Raw genomic sequence first — 20,297 nt, 5'->3', positions numbered from 1 at the left:
AGATGCAGAAAAGGCCTTCAACAAAATTCAATACCCCTTCATGCTAAAAACTCTCAATAATCTAGGTATCAATGGAACGCATCTCAAAATAATAAGAGCTATGATAAACCCACAGGCAATATCATACTGAATGGGCAAAAACTGGAAGCATTCCCTTTGAAAACCGGCATTCTCTCACCATTCCTATTCAACATAGTGTTAGAAGTTCTGGCCAGGGCAATCAGGCAAGAGAAAGAAATAAAGGGTATTCAAATAGGAAAAGAGGAAGTCAAAGTGTCTCTGTTTGCAGATGACATGGTCGTATATTTAGAAAACCCCATCATGTCAGCCCCGAAACTCCTTAAGCTGATAAGCAACTTCAGCAAAGTCTCAGGATACAAAATCAATGTGCAAAAATCACAAGCATTCCTATTCACCAATAACAGACAAACAGCCAAATCATGAGTGAACTCACATTCACAACTGCTAAAAAGAGAATAAAATACCTAGGAATACAACATACAAGGGATGTGAAGGACCTCTTCAAGGAGAGCTACAAATCATTGCTCGAGGAAATAAGAGAGGACACAAACAAATGGAAAAACATTCCATGCTCATGGATAGGAAGACTCAATATCATGAAAATGGCCATACTGCCCAAAGTAATTTATAGATTCAATGCTATCCCCATCAAGCTCCCATTGACTTTCTTCACAGAATTGGAAAAAAACTACTTTAAACTTCATACAGAACCAAAACAGAGCCTGCATAGCCAAGGCAATCCTAAGCAAAAAGAACAAAGCTGGAGGCATCACGGTACCTGACTTCAAACTATACTACAAGGCTACAATAACCAAAACAGCATGGCAGTGGTACCAAAACAGATATATAGACTAATGGAATAGGACGAAGCCTCAGAAATCACACACATCTACAACCATCTGATCTTTGACAAACCTGACACAAACAAGCAATGGGGAAGGGATTCCATCTTTAATAAGTGGTGTTGGGAAAACTGGCTAGCCATGTGCAGAAAACTGAAACTGGACCCCTTCCTTACACCTTGTACAAAAATTAACTCAAGATGGATTAAGCACTTAAATGTAAGACCTAAAACCATAAAAATCCTAGAAGAAAACCTAGGCAGTGTCATTCAGGACCTAGGCATGGGCAAAGATTTCATGCCTAAAACACCAAAAGAATTGGCAACAAAAGCCAAAATTGACAAATGGGATCTAATTAAACCGAAGAGCTTCTGCACAGCACAAGAAACTATCATCAGAGTGAACAGGCAACCTACAGAATGGGAGAAAATTTTTGCAATCTGTCCATCTGACAAATGGCTAATATCCAGAATCTACAAAGAGCTTAAAAAAATTTACAAGAAAAAAACAAACAACCCCATCAAAAAGTGGGCATAGGATATGAACAGACACTTCTCGAAAGAAGACATTTATGCAGCTAATGAACATATGAAAAGAAGCTCATCGTCACTGGGCATTAGAGAAATGCAAATCAAAACCACAGTGAGATACCATCTCACGCCGGTTAGAATGGCTATCATTAAAACGTCAGGAAGCAATAGATGCTAGACAGGATGTGGAGAAATAGGAACACTTTTACACTGTTGGTGGGAGTGTAAATTAGTTCAACCATTGTGGAAGACAGTGTGGCGATTCCTCAAGGATCTAGAACTAGAAATACCATTTGACCCAACAATCCCATTACTAGGTACATAAAGATACAGGCACATGTAAGATTATTGCAGCACTATTCACAATAACAAAGACTTGGAGCCAACCCAAACGTCCATCAATGATAGACCAGATAAAGAAAATGTGGACATATACACCATGGAATACTATGCAGCCATAAAAAGGGTGAGTTCATGTCCTTTGCAGGGACATGGATGAAGCTGGAAACCATCATTCTCAGCAAACTAACGCAGGAACAGAAAACCAAGCACCGCATGTTCTCATTTGTAAGTAGGAGTTGAACAATGAGAACACATGGACACAGGGAGGGGAACATCACACATCAGGGCCTGTCAGGGGGTCGGGGGCAAGGGGAAAGATAGCATTAGGAGAAATACCTAATGTAGGTGACAGGTTGATGGATGCAGCAAACCACCATGGCACATGTATGCCTATGTAACAAAACTGCACATTCTGCACATGTACCCCAGAACTTAAAGTATAAGAAAAAAAAATGTGTGTGTGTGTGTGTGTGTGTATGTATATATGTATGTATGTGTGTGTGTGTATATATATATAAAACCTTCCAAAAGCAAAGTACCAAGCATAGTTGATTTTACTGGTGCATTCTATAAAACAATTAATAAATAAACAATATCAATTCTTTACAATCTCCTCAGAAAATAAGAGCAGAGTAAATACTTCTTAACTTAGATTACCTTAATACCAAACCAGATAAATATACTACAAAAAATAAAATCTACACATTCTACAGATTAATATTTTCATGAACAGGCTTGCAAATATTTTTCACAAAATATTGTCAACTTTATCTAAAAAAGCATAAAAAGAATTATTCACCAAGACCAGGTGTAATCTATTTCAGGTATGCAAGGCAGCTTCAACATTTGAAATTCAATATACATTATTTAACTACATTAATAGTCTAAAGAAGAAAAATCATTATTAGAAAAAAAGGAAATAATGTAACTTCTATGTAGGGGTGTGTGTGTGTGTGTACATGTACATATTTAAATATAAAATTATATAATATACATATATTGAGCACATATCTTTGGCATCATGTAAATATATAATATATTTATAAACATATAAATCTATAGATGTATAATAAAATTATCATGTATATGTTTGTCTTATTAGTAAACTTTCATATGAAAATTTTAGTTTCAAGGGCTTGGTCTGATTAATACCCCAAAGCTGCATGGACAGGGGCAGACCAAGGCCCAGAATGTTCAGTATGTATCTACTCCTCTCTAGCTTTGAGTGGAGAGAGTTGAGGCAATTTATTGTTCTATTCACAGAATAACTTTATTAGAGGATTAACCAAAGAGCTTGTCTTATTTTATTTATTTACTCTTATTTGTTCATACCCAATTCTTACTCCTATTTCCTGTCTCCCCATATGAAATTAATCAAATGTGTCTGATACACATTTAAAATATACATAAACATATTTGTAAGATACATGTTATTATATCCTTAATTTACCTAAATGATTTTGTGCTATGTCTCCTTTTGTTTCTTACCATTTTAACGTAGTATTTTTCAAGAACCAGCTATGTTGTTTGATGTTCTGCCTTAATGCATCTAATTGTTAAAAATATTTCAAGATACACGTTCACCACATTTTTACATATTCATCTCTTCGGAAGTGGAAAATTAGTATATCTCCAATTCCCTGCTCCTACACACAATAATGTGGTAAATGTCATTATTCGTCTCCGTGTAGTGCTGCTGTAAAAATTTATCTGGAGTTTATAACTAGGAATGTGATTACTGGGTCAGAGAATTAGGCATACTTAAGTAATGGCCTCCAGAAAGGCAGTGTCAATTTCACTCTACTACCAATATGTTGTTTCTCTTTACAAAAACTCCCTATTATGATTTTTTTTCTAATTTTTTCTAATCTGTGGGGTGTAAAACGTCATTCATTTGTGATTTAGTTATAATTTATCTACAATAGCTTTAGCTTCCCTGTATAAACATATTTCCCCCTCAGATTTTCCCTTGTAAGCTGCTGACTTAGATGTTTTACACATATTTCTGTGGGTTGACCTGTCTTCTTCTTGTTGACACACAGAAGTTCTTTATCTATTCTAAATTTTAATTTCATATACATTTTAGATGCCCCAATTATTCATCTGTCAGTAAATATTATTTATGTTGGCATTTGTTGAATCTCCAGTTTCCGTACAGTCAAATCCATCTCTTTTTTTTTTTGTCTTAGAGCTTATGTTTTTGCGTATTGCTTTAGAACACATTCCTCACCCCAGAGTCACAGTTATTATTTCATATTTTCGTCTGTTAACTCTAGAATTTAATCTTTCAGACTTAGGCCTTTATTGATCTGGAGACCACTTTTGTGGCAGGGATCCAGTATTCTTTTTTTCTGGATGTGTTGATCTAGTTTGTCTTCTAGATAGCCTATTGTTTTCTTTTTAAAGCTGATTTATTGAGGTATGATTCTCATAGAAAAATCTGTACATATTAATGTATACATTTCAATGAGTTTTGATGATAGACACCCATGAAATCACTGCCGCCATCAAAGCCATAAACATATCCGCCACCCTCCAAAGTCTCCTCTCTCTCCCTTTATTATTATTAGTGTTTTTGTTGTTTGTAAGATCTCTTAACCTAAGATCTTCCGTTGTAGCAATTTTAAGTGTACAATACAGTATTGTTATCTATAATCACTGTGCTGTATAGTAGATCTTCAGAACTTCTTTATCTTGCATAACTGAAACTTTGTACCTTTTAACAATCCCCTCCCATTTCCCTGCTCTCCACCCTCAGCCCCTTATAACCACCATTCTACTCTCTGCTTCTCCAAGTTAGTCTATTTTAGATTCCACATATACATGAGGTCATGTAGTATTTGTTTGTGTCTGGCTTAACGTAATGCCCTCCATGTCTAGTCATATTGTTGCAAATGGCACGATTTCCTTCTTTGTTAAGGATGAATAATATTCTATGTATGTATATACCACAATTTCCTTATCCAATCTTCCTTCAGTGGACATTTAGGATATTTCCATATCTTGGTTGTTTTGCATAATGCTATAGTAAACACGGGTGTGCAGATAGGTTTTTGAGATCCTGATTTCAGTTATTTTTAATGTATACCCAGAAGTGGGATTATTTAGCAGTTCTATTTTTTAGAAGTTCTATTATTTAGCAGTTCTATTTTTCATTTTTAAGAACCTCCATACTATTTTTCATAATGGAGCTACCAAGTTACATTTTCACCAACATAAGAGTTCTCTTTTCTCCATGTCTCCCTCCCCAACACTTGTTATCTTTTGTTTTTCAAAAATAATCGTCTTAACAGGTGTGAGGCTTTCTTAATACATTTGTGCTGCTAAATGAAATATCACAGACTGGGTAATTTATAAAGAATAGAAATTTATTACTCATAGTTCTAGAGGGTGGGAAGTCCAAAATCAACATGCCTCCAGCTTTGGTGTCTGGTGAGAGCCTGGTCTTTCTGCTTCCAAAATGGCACTGTGTTGCTTCATCCTCCAGAGGGGATGGACACTGTGTCCTCACATGGCAAAATGGCTGAATGGGAATGAATACATTTTCTCAACACTTACCGAGAGACCCTAATCTTATACCTGAGAGCTCAACCCTCATGTCTTGATCACATCCTAAAGGTTCCACATCTTAATACTATCACTTGGGTAATTAAGTTTCAACATATGAATTTTGGGGGTCACATTCAGACCACAGCAGAAGTGGTGTCTCACTTGTGGTTTTGATTTGCATTTCCTTCATAATTAGTAATGTTGACCAGTTCTTTGTATATCTGCTAATTATTTGTATGTATTATTTGGAGAAATATCTATTCAGGTCCTTTGCCTATTTGTTAATGTGGTTATTTGTTTTTTCATTATTCAATTGTTCCTTACATATTTTGTATATTAACCTCTTATCAGATATATGGTTTACAAATATTGTCTCCGATTCCATATATTACTTTTTCATTTTAGGGATTGTTTCTTTTGCTGTGCAGAAGTTGTTAAATTTCATGTAATTACACTTATTTTTGCTTCTGTTGCCTGTGCTTTTGGTGTTATAACCAAAAAGTCATTGCCAAAACCAATGTCAAGAAATATTTTCACTATGTTTTCTCCTGGGTGTTTTGTAATTTCATATTTTTAATACATTTTGAGTTGATTTTTGTATATGGTGTAAGATAAGGGCCCAATTTTATTCTTTCGTACATGGTAACCCAATTTTCCCAATACTATTTATTGAAGAGACTATCCTTTCCCCGTTGAGTATTCTTAGAGCTCTTGTCAAAAATTAGATGGCCATACATTTGTGGGTTAATTTCTCAGGTCTCTCCTCTATTCCATTTTTCTGTGTGTCTGTTTTTATGTAAGTATCATACTGTTTTAATTACTATAGCTTTGTAGTATAATTTGAAATCAGAAAGTATGATGCTTCCAGCTATGTTCTTCTTCCTCAAGATTGCTTTAGCTATTTGGGGGTCTTTTGTGGTTCCATACATATGTTAAGATAGTTTTTTCTATTTCTGTGAAAAATTTCATTGGAATTTTGATAGATATTGCATTGAATCTGTAGATCCCTTTTGGCAGTATGGACATCTTAAATACATTAATTATTCCAGTCCATGAACATGGGATATATTTGTCATTTATTTGTATTCATTTTAATTTCTTTCAACAATGTTTTATACTAATCAATGTACAGATCTTTCACCTCCTTGGTAAATTTACACCTAAGTATTTGTTCTTTTTGAAGCTGTTGTAAGTCGTTTTTTGTTTTTTTTTTTTTTTTTTTTTTCTGAAAAACTTATTGTCGTTGTATAGAAACACAGTTGATTTTTATATGTTGATTTCATTAACTGCTGTTTTACTGAGTTTATTAATTCTAATAGTTTTTTGGTAGATTTTTAGGTTTTTCAAAACAATATTATATTATCTAAAAACAGGAACAATTTAATATCTTCCTTTTCAACTTAGATGTCTTTTATTTCTTTCTCTTCCATAACTGTTCTGGTTAGTATTTCCCATACTATGTCAAACAGAAGTAGCAAGAGTGTGCTACTGTTCCTGATGTTAGAGGAAAAATTTTCAACTTTTCACCTTTGAGTATGATGTTAACTGTGGTATTATAATATATGGTTTTCATTGTGTTAAGGTACATTCCTGCTATATCTAATATGTTAAAAGTTTTCATTAGGAAAATGTGTTGAATTTTGCTAAATGCTTTTCTTTGCATCTATTGCGATTTTTATCACTCATTCTGTTAACGTGGTATGTAACATTTATAAATTTGTGTATGTTGGCCAGGCGCGGTGGCTCACGCTTGTAATCCCAGCACTTTGGGAGGCCGAGGCGGGTGGATCACAAGGTCAGGAGATCGAGACCACAGTGAAACCCCGTCTCTACTAAAAAATACAAAAAATTAGCCGGGCGTGGTGGCAGGCGCCTGTAGTCCCAGCTACTCGGAGAGGCTGAGGCAGGAGAATGGCGTGAACCTGGGAGGCGGAGCTTGCAGTGAGCCGAGATTGCGCCACTGCACTCCAGCCTGGGCGACAGAGCAAGACTCCGTCTCCAAAAAAAAAAAAAAAAAAAAAAATTGTGTATGTTGAATCACCTTTACAATCCAGAGATAAATTCCACTTGATTATGGTATATAATCCTTTTAATATGCCATTGAATTCAGTTTGCTAGTATATTGTTGAGGACTGTTACCCCTATGTTCATCAGGGATATTGGCCTATAATTTTCTTTTCTAGTAGAATTCTTTTCTGTCATTGATATCAAGGCAATGCTGGCCTCGTAGAATGAGTTTGGAAGTGTTTCCTCCTCTTTAATTTTTTGGAGGAGTTTTAAAAGGATTGCTGTTAGTCCATCTTTAAATATTTGGTAGAGTTCAACAGTGAAGCTATGTATTCCTAAGTTTTCTTTTGTGTGAGTTTTTGACTTAAAGTATATTTTGTCTGATATAAGAATACCCAACCCTGTTGTCTTTCATTGCAGAAATATCTTTTTCCATCCCATTTTCAGCCTATGTGTGTCCATAAAGTGTGTTCCTTGTAGGCAGTGTATAGCTGGATTTTTTTTTATCCATTTGGCTACCCTATATATTTTAATGGGAGCAGTTAATCCATTTATATTTAAAGTAAATATTGATAGGTAAGGACCTATTACTGACATTTTGTTAATTATTTACTGACTATTCTATATTTTCTTTGCTCCCTTCTTTCTCTCTTCCTGTCTTATTTTGTGATTTGATGATTTTTGTAGTGGTATGCTTTGATTCCTTTATATCTTTTGCGTATCTACTACAGGTTTGTCTTTTGTAATTACCATGAGTCTTATATAAAACAAACCATGAAAGACCCCAAAATAGCTAAAACAATCTTTTTCAGGAAGAAGAAAGCTGGAAGCATCACACTTCCTGATTTCAAATTGTATTACAAATCCATAGTAATTAAAACACCATGCCACTGGCATAAAAAACAGACAAATAGAACAATGGAATAGAACAGAGGCCTGAGAAACTAACCCATACATGTATGGTCAGCTAATTTTTGACAAGTGCTCCAAGAATACACAACGGGGAAAGGGAAGTCTCTTCAATAAATGGTATTGGAAATATTGAATCACACATAACAATCTGTTTTAAGTTAACAACAACTTAATTTCAATCACATGCAAAAATTACCTGTTCACTCCCATGCACTTTTTCTTATTAGAGTCACAATTTGCATCTTTTCTATTTATATCTATTAGCAAATTATTTTGACTATAGTTATTTTTAATACTTTTGTATTGTAACTTTTATATTAGAATTCAATATGATTTACATATCACCATTACAGTATTCTGAATTTAAAAATGAACTTATCTCTACCAGTGAATTTTATACCTTCATATGTTTTCATGTTGCTGATTAGTGTCTTTCAATTTCATTTTGAAGAAATCCCTTTTGCATTTCTTATAAGGTGGTTCTAGTGGTTGTAAGTTCCCCCAGCTTTTACCTTTCTGGGAAAGTCTTTGTTCTTCATTTCTGGAGAACAGCTTTGACAGGTGTAGTATTCTTAGTTAGCACATTTTTTTCTTTGGCACTTTGAATATGTTATCCCACTCTCTCCTGGTCTGTAAGAGTTCTGATGAGAAATCTACTGATAGCCTTTTGAAGGTACCCTTGTATGTAACAAGTTGCTTTTCTCTTGCTGCTTTCAAAATTCTTTGTTTCACACTTTTGACAATTTGATCATAATGCTTTTCTGTGAAGACCTCTTTTTACTCAACCTCTTTAGAATCCTTTGGGCTTCCTGGATCTATATGTCATTTCACTCTACAGGGTTGGAAAGCTTTCTGTCATTATATCATTAAGTAAGCTTTCTTCCCCTTTATTTTTCTCTACTTCTTCTTGAACACCAGTGTTTATATGAGTTCACTTAATAGTGTCCCATAAGTCCCATAGACTTTTAAAAACCACTTTTCATTATTTTTTGTGTGGTTGTTCCTCTACTGGATAATTTCGAATAATCTGTCTTTGAGGTCATTGATGTTATTCTCCTTGATCAAGTCTGCTTTTGAAACTCTCCATTAAATTTTTCAGTTAAGTCATTGTATTCTTTAGCTCCATAATTTTTGTTTGGTTCTTCCTTTTGGTTTCTTATGGTTGAATGTCTCATTCTGTTAATATATTTTTAAAAATTTAATTTAGTAGTTTATCTGTATTCCCTTGTAGCTCACTGAGCTTTAAGATGGCTATTTTGAATTCTTTGTCAGCTAATTTGTAAGTCTTAATTTCTTTGGGGTCAGCCGCTAGAGCTGTATTTTGTTCCTTTGGTGATGTCATATTTTCTTGAATCTTCATGTTCTTGAATTTTTAAATTTTTTTATTCTTCATTTTCTTGAATTTTTAAAAAGATGTCTTAAAATTTGAAGAAGTGGTCACCTTCTCCAGTATTTACTGGCTGGCATTGCACCAGAAGGATCTTCACCAGTGAACCTGCTTAGAGATTCTGGGAATCTCTCAGAACTTTTCTATGTATGCACCTGCTCCATTCTTCTTATTCCTTATTAAGAAAGAAATCTTAGGATTGTGTGGCTTCTCTCTATCCAACAAAACCAGACCTGGTACTGACAGCATTCAATTTATATTCTCTAAGGCAATGCCCTGAAGTACTTAATGTTGTATACCTTCTCCTTTACCAGTAGAGTCAAGCCAGATGCTAATATTTGTACATGTTGAAATCCACGTGCTATCTGAAGGAGCTTGTGCAGGCCATGCACAGGGATGTACATAGGGTGCTTTCCATAGGAAAGGGTGGCACAGGGTGCTGGGGAAGTTCATCAGGGGGTCCTCAGGCAAGTCATCCTGTGGGGTTCAGTGGTGGGTCTCTTGGTGGAGTCTATGAGCTGATTAGTAGAGACTATGACTGGCTGTAGAGAATTGCACACCAGTTGTGCACTCTCTTCTCCTTACTCCTAGGCTTATTCATTCAGTGCTCTGGGTGAAGTGAGACAGAAGACCTCCCAGCTAGCTAACATTTCACAGGACCACAAAAATTAAGCACACACATCACTCACTTTCCCTAGTAGTAGAAATTGCAGGCCAATCGGGCCTCTGTTGATACCAAGTTGTGCCACCTTGAAGCAGGGGTGACATGGGTAAAGTGAAACTGCTTATCCTGTTTAATATTTTTACTCTTGGGTTTTTTGTTCCACAGTAGAGCTGGAAACTCAGCCAGACTCTGGGGCTCCCACAAAAATATTCCTGTCCATGAATGGTTGCCAGTATTGGTGTTTCTGTGGAAATGAGAGCCAAAACTTCCCATTCTGCCATCTTGCTGATACCATTTCTGTCCTTTTTCCTCTCAATTTGTAGAGTTGACTTTGACATTTTTCAAGTTAATATAAATAAACTGGTATGTTTCTGAGCAATATATTGTATTCCAACTGACTTCTTTTCCTCTCCCTAAGGAATCTAAGTTTCTGTTTGTTTAAACTTATGGTTTTGGCCAGGCACGGTGGCTCATGCCTGTAATCCCAGCACTGTGGGAGGCTGAGGCAGGCAGATCACTTGAGGTCAGGAGTTCGAGACCAGACTGACCAACATGGCAAAACCCCATCTCTACCAAAAATAGAAAAATTAGTCAGGTTTGGTGGTGCATGCCTGTAATCCCAGCTACTCGGAAGGCTGAGGCACAAGAATCGCTTGAACCTGGGTGGTAGAGTTTGCAGTAAGCTGACATCGTGCCACCTCACTCCAGCCTGGGTGACAGAGTGAGACCCTGTCTCAAAAAAATAAATCAACATGGTTTTATAGCATATTTTAATATCTGCTATGATACAGCAACCTCACCCACTTTTGATCTTATTCTTCAAAGTTTCAAAATTGACATGGCAATTCAGAGTCTTATTTTTCCAAATGTATTTTTAAAATGTATGTTGAAATCTTCAAAACATTCTTTTCTTATATATTTTTAAATATACGTGTTGAAGGTGTAAAAGTTTCTACTGGCATTTTATTTTAAACTGTATTGAATTTTAGGACTAAATTTGGGGGAAATTGACATTTTTATCATATTGAGTCATCTCATTCATGAATATAACAGCTCTCTTCACTTATTTATACCTATTGCTTTTCTATTTTTTTTTTTTTTTTACAATTTTGTCAATAACGGTCTTAAGCATTCTTTTTTAGGTTAAGTGTTAAATACTTTTATCACCTTGTGACTGTGTGAGTCAATACTCCTTAATAAACTCCCTTTGATATATACATCTATCTTATTAGTCCTGTCCCTCTAGAGAACCCTAATACACCTAGTAATGGATGTTTACAAACAAATAAGCAAAAAGCTGCTGCAAAATTTTGCATAATAGAACTCTTGAAAGCTTTCTCTTTGAAATCAGGAACAAGACAAATATGCGCACGGATGCAGTTTGGATGTTTGACATCTCATCAGATCTCATGTTGAAATTTGATCCCCAATGCTAGAAGTGGGGCCTGATGGAAGGTATTTGGATTGTGGGCTTGGAGTAAGGAAGTCCGAGTCTCAAACCCTCAAAAGTAGGGAAGCTGACAGTGCAGCCTTCAGTCTGCGGCTGAAGGCCCAATGCCCCTGGCAAACCGCTGTTATGGGTCCAAGAGTCCAAAAGCTGCAGAACTTGGAGACTGATGTTCGAGGGCAGGAAGCATCCAGCATGGGAGAAAGATGGAGGCCAGAAGACTTAGCCAGTCTAGTCCTTCCACGTTCCTCTGCCTGCTTTTATCCTAGCCACGTAGGCAACTGATTAAATGGTGCCCACCCAGATTGAGGGTTGGTCTGCCTCTCCCAGTCCACTGACTCAAATGTTGATCTCCTTTGGCAACACTCTCACAGACACGCTCAGGAACAATACTTTGAATCCTTCAATCCAATCAAGTTGACACTCAGTATTAACCATCACACTAGGTTAAAGAGATTCTCTTCTATTCTTAGTCAGCCATGAGTATTATCATGCCTGGATGGTGAATTTTCTTCAGAGCCCTTTTCTTCACATAGGTAGAAGATCAAATGCTATTTCTCTTTTAATCTGCTAATATGGTGAATTACATTAATTGATTTCTTAAGTTAAAACAATCTTGCATTTTTGGGATTAAACCCAACTTAGATACAATATATTATCTTTTTCATATATTAATGGATCTATTTTGCTAATATTTTATGGATTTCATATCTATTATGTGTTACATAAGATGACATTATTTTATATGTCACTATGAAAGAACAAAAAAACTGTCAATGAAACTATGACATAACACTTTAAAAAAAATTAGCAGTCAAGGTCCAACAAGTGTAGCAGTATCCACAGGTGTTTTAATATATAATATATACATATATACACACACATATATGATTTATGTTTCCCTATGATTTATTACAAGGAATTAGCTTACACAATTGATATATAAGCTGGCTAAGGAAGTTCACAGTCAGTAGTGCAGGCTGTCAGGAAGAGAACATCATGGGCACAGGGTAAAGTTACTCTCCACAAGTGACAGTTTCTTCTCTCTCACTTACACACACACCTCCGACTAGTTTTCAGGCCTTCCAGTGGATTGAATCATGCCTTCCCAGGTTATGGAGGATAGTCTCCCTTAGTTAACCTCTTTGATTATGGACTTTCATGACATCTGTAAACTCATAGCAGTGCCTAGATTTGTATTTGATTAAATAACTGTGACTTACAGCCTAGCCAAATTGACACATTGACAAAACCTTTACAATTTTTTTGCTAATAAAATTGCATCTTATTTCTTTTTGATTATTGTTAATGAAGAGGTATTTTCATGTTTGTAAGATGATTTTGTATCTGAATCATTTTCTAAATTCTTACATTCTGATAGTTGGTCATGGATTTAGTTTGGCATCCTCTATTGATGATGATATATAATCTGAAAATAATTCCATTTGATCATATTACCTGCAAATAATTCTAGTTAACACTCTTCATTGTATCTCTTATCTTACGGCATTGACCAGTACATCCAGTGATACGTTAATTAGTGGAATTCATATCAAGTGTCCTTGATCATTCTCTGATACTGGTGGGATTATGTCTAAAATTCCACTATCAACAGGATGTTTGTTTTGTTATAAATCCTTTAAGGGTGTTTCCTTCCATTCCTTTTTTTTTATGTTTTTAAAAATTATAACTAGATTTTGAACTTTATGAAACATTTCTTTGGTACCCATTGAGAAAACCGTGATAGCAACCCACTGTGTGTGAATTATATTTATTGATTTGTTAATGTTAACTACCCTTTTAGGGTTTTTCTGCAGTAAACCTTAGCCTATGTATTATATTTTTTCTATGCTATTTCAGTTGGTTAACACATTTTTAAAAAATAACTCATATCTATGTTATGAGTAATATGGGGTTATAATTCTCTTTTCTTTTCTAGCCTTATTTGATTTTGAAATTAAAGTAACTGTAACATCATAAAATGTTTTAGATAACTTTTCCTCCTTTTCTACTTCCTAGAATTATTTTTCTAAGACAGGAGTTATCTGTCCCTTCAAAGTTGGCAGCACTTCCTTATAAAATTTTTGGGCCAGGACCTTTTTGTAGTTCCACTGTAATGTGTCATATGATAAATAGGAAATTATCTTTCTTTTACAGTGAATTTTTAATAAATATAAACCCAAATATTTGATGTTACAAAGAGAATATGATACCATTTAGCTATAGACTAATAATTAAGATGATAATTACTACATTCCATATACTTTTGAGTTGGCCTATCTAATAGGTTATACAGAAACATGTACAAAAGACAGCACCAGTGTGTTTCATCTTAAGCTCTCTCACAATCTCTGCACTTTTTATCCCTTAGGACATACGGGACGGTTATTAAAGTCTCTGTGCTTCATCAGTCTTTCCTTCCTGTTGCTGCACATCATTTTCCACATCACGTTGGTGAGCCTTGAAGCTCAACATCGTATTGCACCTGGCTACAACTGTGAGTATTATGGTGTTTTCTTTTATTGTGTTATATACGTGCATAATAAAGCTGTGTGTCATCACACACATAGAAATCTATGCAATAATTAAATTATAAAATTCATGGAAATTTTTGGTCTTTGGTAATGCAGTGTAAATATATATAAAGAAGCTTTGCCATGGAAAATTGGATCATGAAATTAAGTTTATTAATGACTCTTCAACATGTATTGGAGATCACCCCCTATCTGCATGTAAGACATTTTCATTGAGCTTAACCTAAAATTCAAGAGTTACAGACAGCCCTTGGAGCTTTCATTACAGCGAGTAAAAAAAAAAAAGCTACAATTTCTAACGTGATGAATAGAATATAAAAGTTGAATAATATTATATGAAATTACATGACAATGACATTAATCCTATTATAAAGTACAATGTTAAGATTTCTCATGTTTTTATGGGAAAAATGTAATGACACATGTAGTTTCTTTTTTGAATTGGAAGGTTTTTTTATTACTATTTATAGGGAAACAGTATCTCTTAAGCCCCTTATATTTTGAAGTTATGATCTGAAAGAGTCAGTATACATGTTTTATCTAGACAGCATTATCATTTGAAAATTTACCTGTCATTGAATAAATCATGCTTCAGTTTTTGTAGGATGTGTGATTGTTACTTGAAAAAACAGAAGCAGTCAAGTAGGTGAAAGCAATTCATATGTTTTCAGTTAAACTGAAGAAACCCTGAGATATTTGAAATAGACTGTAATAACAGTTTTAACTTGTCAGTTTTTCTTTGAAGAACCCGTTTGTGGGTTTGAAATTTCCTGACCTTTCACAAGCACAAGTACAAGCAAACCTGCTCTTCTCTGTAAAGTAAAAAGGAAATCAAACTTCTTCACGGATCAGAGTATTAATTTAAATACCGTGAGGAATCCTTTAGTAAAATTTATATACATAAACTATTATCCCTCACTGCATAACTGTTAGATAGAGAGCTAAAGTTAGTGTTCATTCCAGCCATTTTATTGATTTCAGAGTTCCTTTGATAACAATGCCTATCAAGATGATTTTTTAAGATCTATTTTTAAGGTATGTTGTTTTTTAAAAATTGAAATATAATTCACACACCATAAAATTCACCCATTTAAAATATACAGTTCAGCAGTTTTTTGTTTGTTTGTTTGTTTGTTTTTGTTTTTGTTTTTGTTTTTGAGATGGAGTCTCACTCTGTCACCCAGGCTGGAGTGCAGTGGCGCAATCTCAGCTCACTGCAAGCTCTGCCTCCCGGGTTCACGCCATTCTCCTGCCTCAGCCTCCTGAGTAGCTGGGACTACAGGTGCCTGCCACCATGCCCAGCTATTTATTTTATTTTATTTTTTGTATTTTTTAGTAGAGACAGGGTTTCACCATGTTAGCCAGGATGGTCTTGATCTCCTGACCTCGTGATCCGCCTGCCTCGGCCTCCCAAAGTGCTGGGATTACAGGCGTAAGCCACCACACCCGGCCACAGTTCAGCAGTTTTTAGTATATTCAAAGGTTGTGCAGCTATCACCACTGTCTAATTCCAAAACACTATCATCACCCCCAAAGCAAACTTCATGCCCATGAATAGTTGTTTCTCATTCCTTTCCCAGCCATCTCTAGGCAACCACTAACCTACTTTCTGTCTTTATTAGATTTGTCTATTCTGGACATTTTATCTATATGCAATTATACAATCTATGACTTTTGTATATGACTTCCTTAATTTAGGATAAAGTTTTCAAGATTTGTCAATGTTGTAGCATTTATCAATACTTTAACCCTTTTCTTGGCTGTATAATATTCAATTGTTAAAATGCGGTTTTAATGTTTGATGAAAAACCATGTTATCCCATTATTAAAGTCTTGATGAAACACAGTGTTTAAATAAGGATACTTTGGTTATGTTATCTTGATAAAGAGCATTTATTATATTTCACCAGGTTCACATCTTTTTGGACTTAATAGAGATGTTAGCAGCCATAATGTTAATAGTATTATTATCTTATATGATACAGTGCTTATTAACCAAAAATCCTTTGGATATTTCTTAATAAGGCACTCTCAGGACCATAAGGAAGAATCTTATAACTAGAGGTGTTCTTTTTCAAAAATGATGAGTTCTTCATCACTAGAAATATTTCATTATAGGATGCATCACAACTTATCAGATTTTTAAATTTTGAGTATACATATATATATATATAAAACTTACTCATGTGTGCAAAAAAATTTAGGTTGCTGAGTAATATAGGAAGGTGGCTGGAGGGTGGAAGTGAAATTCGTGATCTCTTCTGACTCACAGAGTCTAAGTGTTTCTATTTCAAATGGATGATTTTCCATAATTCTACAAATGTCAAAATAAAAATATGATATGCTAAAACAACATTCTTTTCTCTGCATTTATAACTGCAGTTACTCTATGTTCTCCACAGAGTATAGACAGACAGGCAAGCTTACACAAACACACACACACACACACACACATTTGTTCTTGCTTTGGCTCCTTCCTCCCAGGCAAAAATTCACAATACCTGGACACTTCAGGTGGGACCTCTACTAGTACCATGAAGAAGTCTGTATTTCCCAGTGGTGAAGGGAGGCAGGCATCTCAAGTGTAGTTACAGCTGGCCTCTTGACCTGCCTCTTTCCAGGCCTTCCTTGCCCAACCAATGCTAAGGAGCTAGGTCTGCCTCTCCTAACCTCGCTCCTAAATACATGGGCTTTGATATTTCCATGTCTCTGTCAAAGACAGTTTTTATTCATACACAAATGCCCTCTGCAGTCATCCTATATTGCAATATAGTTTGAACATGTCAGCATCTAACATAACATCTTCCCTTTCCTTTTTTTTGCTATCCCCAGATGAAAGCTCTACTCTGTTATGAGTCAATTTAATAGAAGTCATAATAGTAAACTTTATTTCCATAAAGTTAAATTCCAATTTGAAGTTTATTTCTACAAAAGTTTATAGTTCCAATTTCAAGTTCCAGTATTTTTGATGAAGTAACCAATAGAGAAGGGATATGTGAAAGATTGAGTGAAAAAAGAAAAGCTTGAGTTTTTTACTTCCAGCCACAGGAACCTTGAAGGTGGGTTTATAGAAATCATAAATTTCTTCTGAAAAACTAGTGATGCCTGTAATCGCATTGGCTCATCAGGTGTTATAGATTTTTTTAGTTTAGTTTTATGTGTAGCATTTAAAATTAATATATTCTTGAAAAAGGATAAAAGAGAAGAACAAACAAACTTCAGAGCTTTGCAAACTAGTTTAGTCCAAGATTGACACAGACCAGGTTTTCAGCCCAGAGCACTTTTTAATGATCAAGTTATATAAACTGAAAATACTGTTAGTGTGGGTAATGGAAACACTGGCTTTTAATTTAGAGTTGACTTCACTTCACTAATGTTATTGTTTCTCAAGCATTTGGAGTTATGATTATACCATCAGAGATGTAAACACAAACTCAGTTATTTCGATATCCCAAATTTGAAGTTTATCCTTTTTTGGCATCTGCATAGATAACATAGCAAAAATTCAAATAAAAAGACAAAAGCTGTCTTGGTCATCAGTGTTGTACATTTTGAATGTTTTCTGTATGTTGAAGACATTGGTAAATTAAAATTAAAACCCAGATAAGTCAGGTTACCCAATCATATTCAAGTAGTATTCAAATTCAAGACCACCAAGTGCTTATTTATAAGTGTTTAATTTTGTTTTCCTAACAACTTCTTTCCCCCATTTAAAACGCATACCCTCACCCTCATTATTGCTAAAGGTCCCAGCATCTCTTAGGAATCTGACATAAGTTTTGGTGGGACAACAGTAGCATTTATAAATATTGAGTCATTGAAAGTTCTTGTTCCTCCAGAGTCCTGTGAATATTAACTGGCAGTAATAAAGATTTTTTCAAACTACCCTATTTAGATTTTGACTAGTTGGCAGGTCTGTTAAAGGTGCCGTTGTGCAGAACTGAAACTTAACACCACTCCCTTCTGCCTTTTTTTTTTTCCCCTCATTTCAAAAACAGTGTTCTTATAGGTAAGTGAGGAGTCCATGGGGGCAGGGGACACCTCTGTAAATTTTGCTCAAACATATGTTGTGCCGCTTACTAAAATATTTTCATTCCACCAAAACTATCCTAGTTAAATAAATGTAAACCCGGTTTCAATTATGTCATTACAGATTACATAGATGTAGTTTGTTTGACTCCGTGTTAGATGTGTGGCGATGTTAATGAAATTTGAAGGCCAGTCTGGATTCTTGTGCTGTGCTTAAAGCATGCTATTGATTGAAAGAAACTTTTGAGTTAGAAACTTTATAGGGAAAATTTGTGGTGATAATATCTCCTGTTTATAGAGCATCTATGAACCATGAGACCCTAGGGATTATTCCATTCCTTTTTTAATTAATGACTCCTTCCTTTCTTGTTCCAGGTGGACTTTGCTATTCTTTAAGTTAGGCACTCTCTGTACCCAAGCTTTGTCCTATTCATTCTCTAAACAAGTCCTCAGGGTGGACAGGGCTGTGCAGCTGGACCCCTGTGCTCTGTGTGCAGGCCCCAGCCTGAGGAGGAGCTGAGCCAGGAGATTCCTTCGTCAGGCTCCATCCAGCGGCAAGCAGCGAATTCCTTTGATTTACATCAAGAGGCTGGTCTCCTGGCCAAGCCTTGCCCATGGAGGGCTATGCCTTTGTGTAGTCTCTTTTCTCCAAGAGGATGCCCTTTCTCTGTATAAACGCAGTGCCCAACCTGCAGATAGTGCTGGGTTAGGGATTGCAATGAAGAAACGGGCTCTAGAGGGCAAAAGAGTTGCATGAAGCCATTGCATGTCTCAGCTGGAGTCTGAGCAGGGATCTGTCTGGCTTTCCATTCTTCCCCCATCTTTATGGAGCTCTTTATTCATCATGTGTGTAAGATTGTTTCCTCCACTGTGGTTCCTAGGACTTTGGACAAATCTATTTTCAAAGGGCTAAAATTAGCGTTTCTGGTACTTAGTCCATGATTTTCTTTGCTTGGATATTTGTCCTTATAATTAACTGAATATTTTCAATGGCAGCATTCCTGGTTGGATTCAGCTTCCCCCAAAGGTTAGCCCCCTCAGATGCATTGCTCTTTCCCCCTGTGGGAGGAAGGGCATCTAGAGTTTCATCTTTTCTCTTTCTACAAGCACATGAAACTTGGTCCAGAAGCCCACCGACCAAGAAATTAGGATGGGCCTCAATAGTGTTTTTTCCTGTCGTGCTTCTATCCTCGAAACACACAAGGCTCCCAGTGCCAAGAATCAAGGTATCAAGCGTTGGCCTACAACAAGAAGACTGAGGGACAGACCCAGCCTGGCAGTTTATCCTCCCATCACGACGACTGTGGGGAGGACTACAGAGTGAGCCGCTGCTGTGTATACTCTGCTTGCCAGTACAAGTGCTGACTCATCCCTTGGCACACAAAGCTGTAAACTTCACCCCATGCTTCGTTAGTTGTGCTAATTGGAGATGGACCCTAGATCTGCAGAATCACCTGGTGGATCCATCCTCATACAAATAATTCCATTCTCATACATATGAAATTCTGGATGTTAATTTTTCATATTTGAGACAGTACCATGGAGAAAAGAGCTAATAAGTACGAAATGGGAGACAAAATACATAAACGCAAACTCACACCCTTCATGTTCCGAGTCATTTTTTGAAACCACTCTTGGCTGCCTGCTTTCTTCTGATAGCTGATCAGTGAGGCGGCTTGGGTTCCTCACCTTGCCCCGTCCCCTTCTCTTTCCATTCCCTAACTCATTCAGGTACCACACACAGCCCTCTTCTCTCCTCGGGCCAGCTTCCTGAAAGCAGACGTTGCCACTCAATACAACGATTTAAAAAACTGGTCCAAGCTATAACTTTACTTCTGGCCACCTGTGCATCAAAAGATTAGGATGCCATTGTCTAATTTCTCTGAAAAGTATGTGGATCATATATATATCTTCTGATCACATATAGAGATCTTTGCCTTAAGTTCTATTTCCTTCCACCCCTGGTAGTTGAGGCACTGACTCACGGAGACACATGCTGACCTAGATGGAGCCTGCAGCTCTGCATAGTGGGC

At 36.0% G+C, this 20,297-nt stretch overlaps 1 protein-coding gene across 3 annotated transcripts in view; it reads left to right on the top strand.

The window, feature by feature from the left end:
- The window catches only part of PIEZO2 (piezo type mechanosensitive ion channel component 2), a 479,216-nt gene that overhangs the window by 154,092 nt on the left and 304,827 nt on the right, over positions 1 to 20,297 (top strand). For all 3 annotated transcript variants that reach the window (XM_055238811.2, XM_055238801.2, XM_055238791.2), the window contains exon 3: positions 14,073 to 14,198. In XM_055238811.2, the coding sequence (XP_055094786.2) occupies positions 14,073 to 14,198 (126 nt within the window). The remainder of the gene's footprint in view (positions 1 to 14,072; positions 14,199 to 20,297) is intronic.

This window comes from Symphalangus syndactylus, chromosome 1 (assembly GCF_028878055.3).
Source record: "Symphalangus syndactylus isolate Jambi chromosome 1, NHGRI_mSymSyn1-v2.1_pri, whole genome shotgun sequence".
Taxonomy (NCBI): Eukaryota; Metazoa; Chordata; class Mammalia; order Primates; family Hylobatidae; genus Symphalangus; species Symphalangus syndactylus.
The sequence above is the reverse complement of the archived record's forward strand: the minus strand, read 5'-3'. Positions and strand labels throughout refer to the sequence as shown.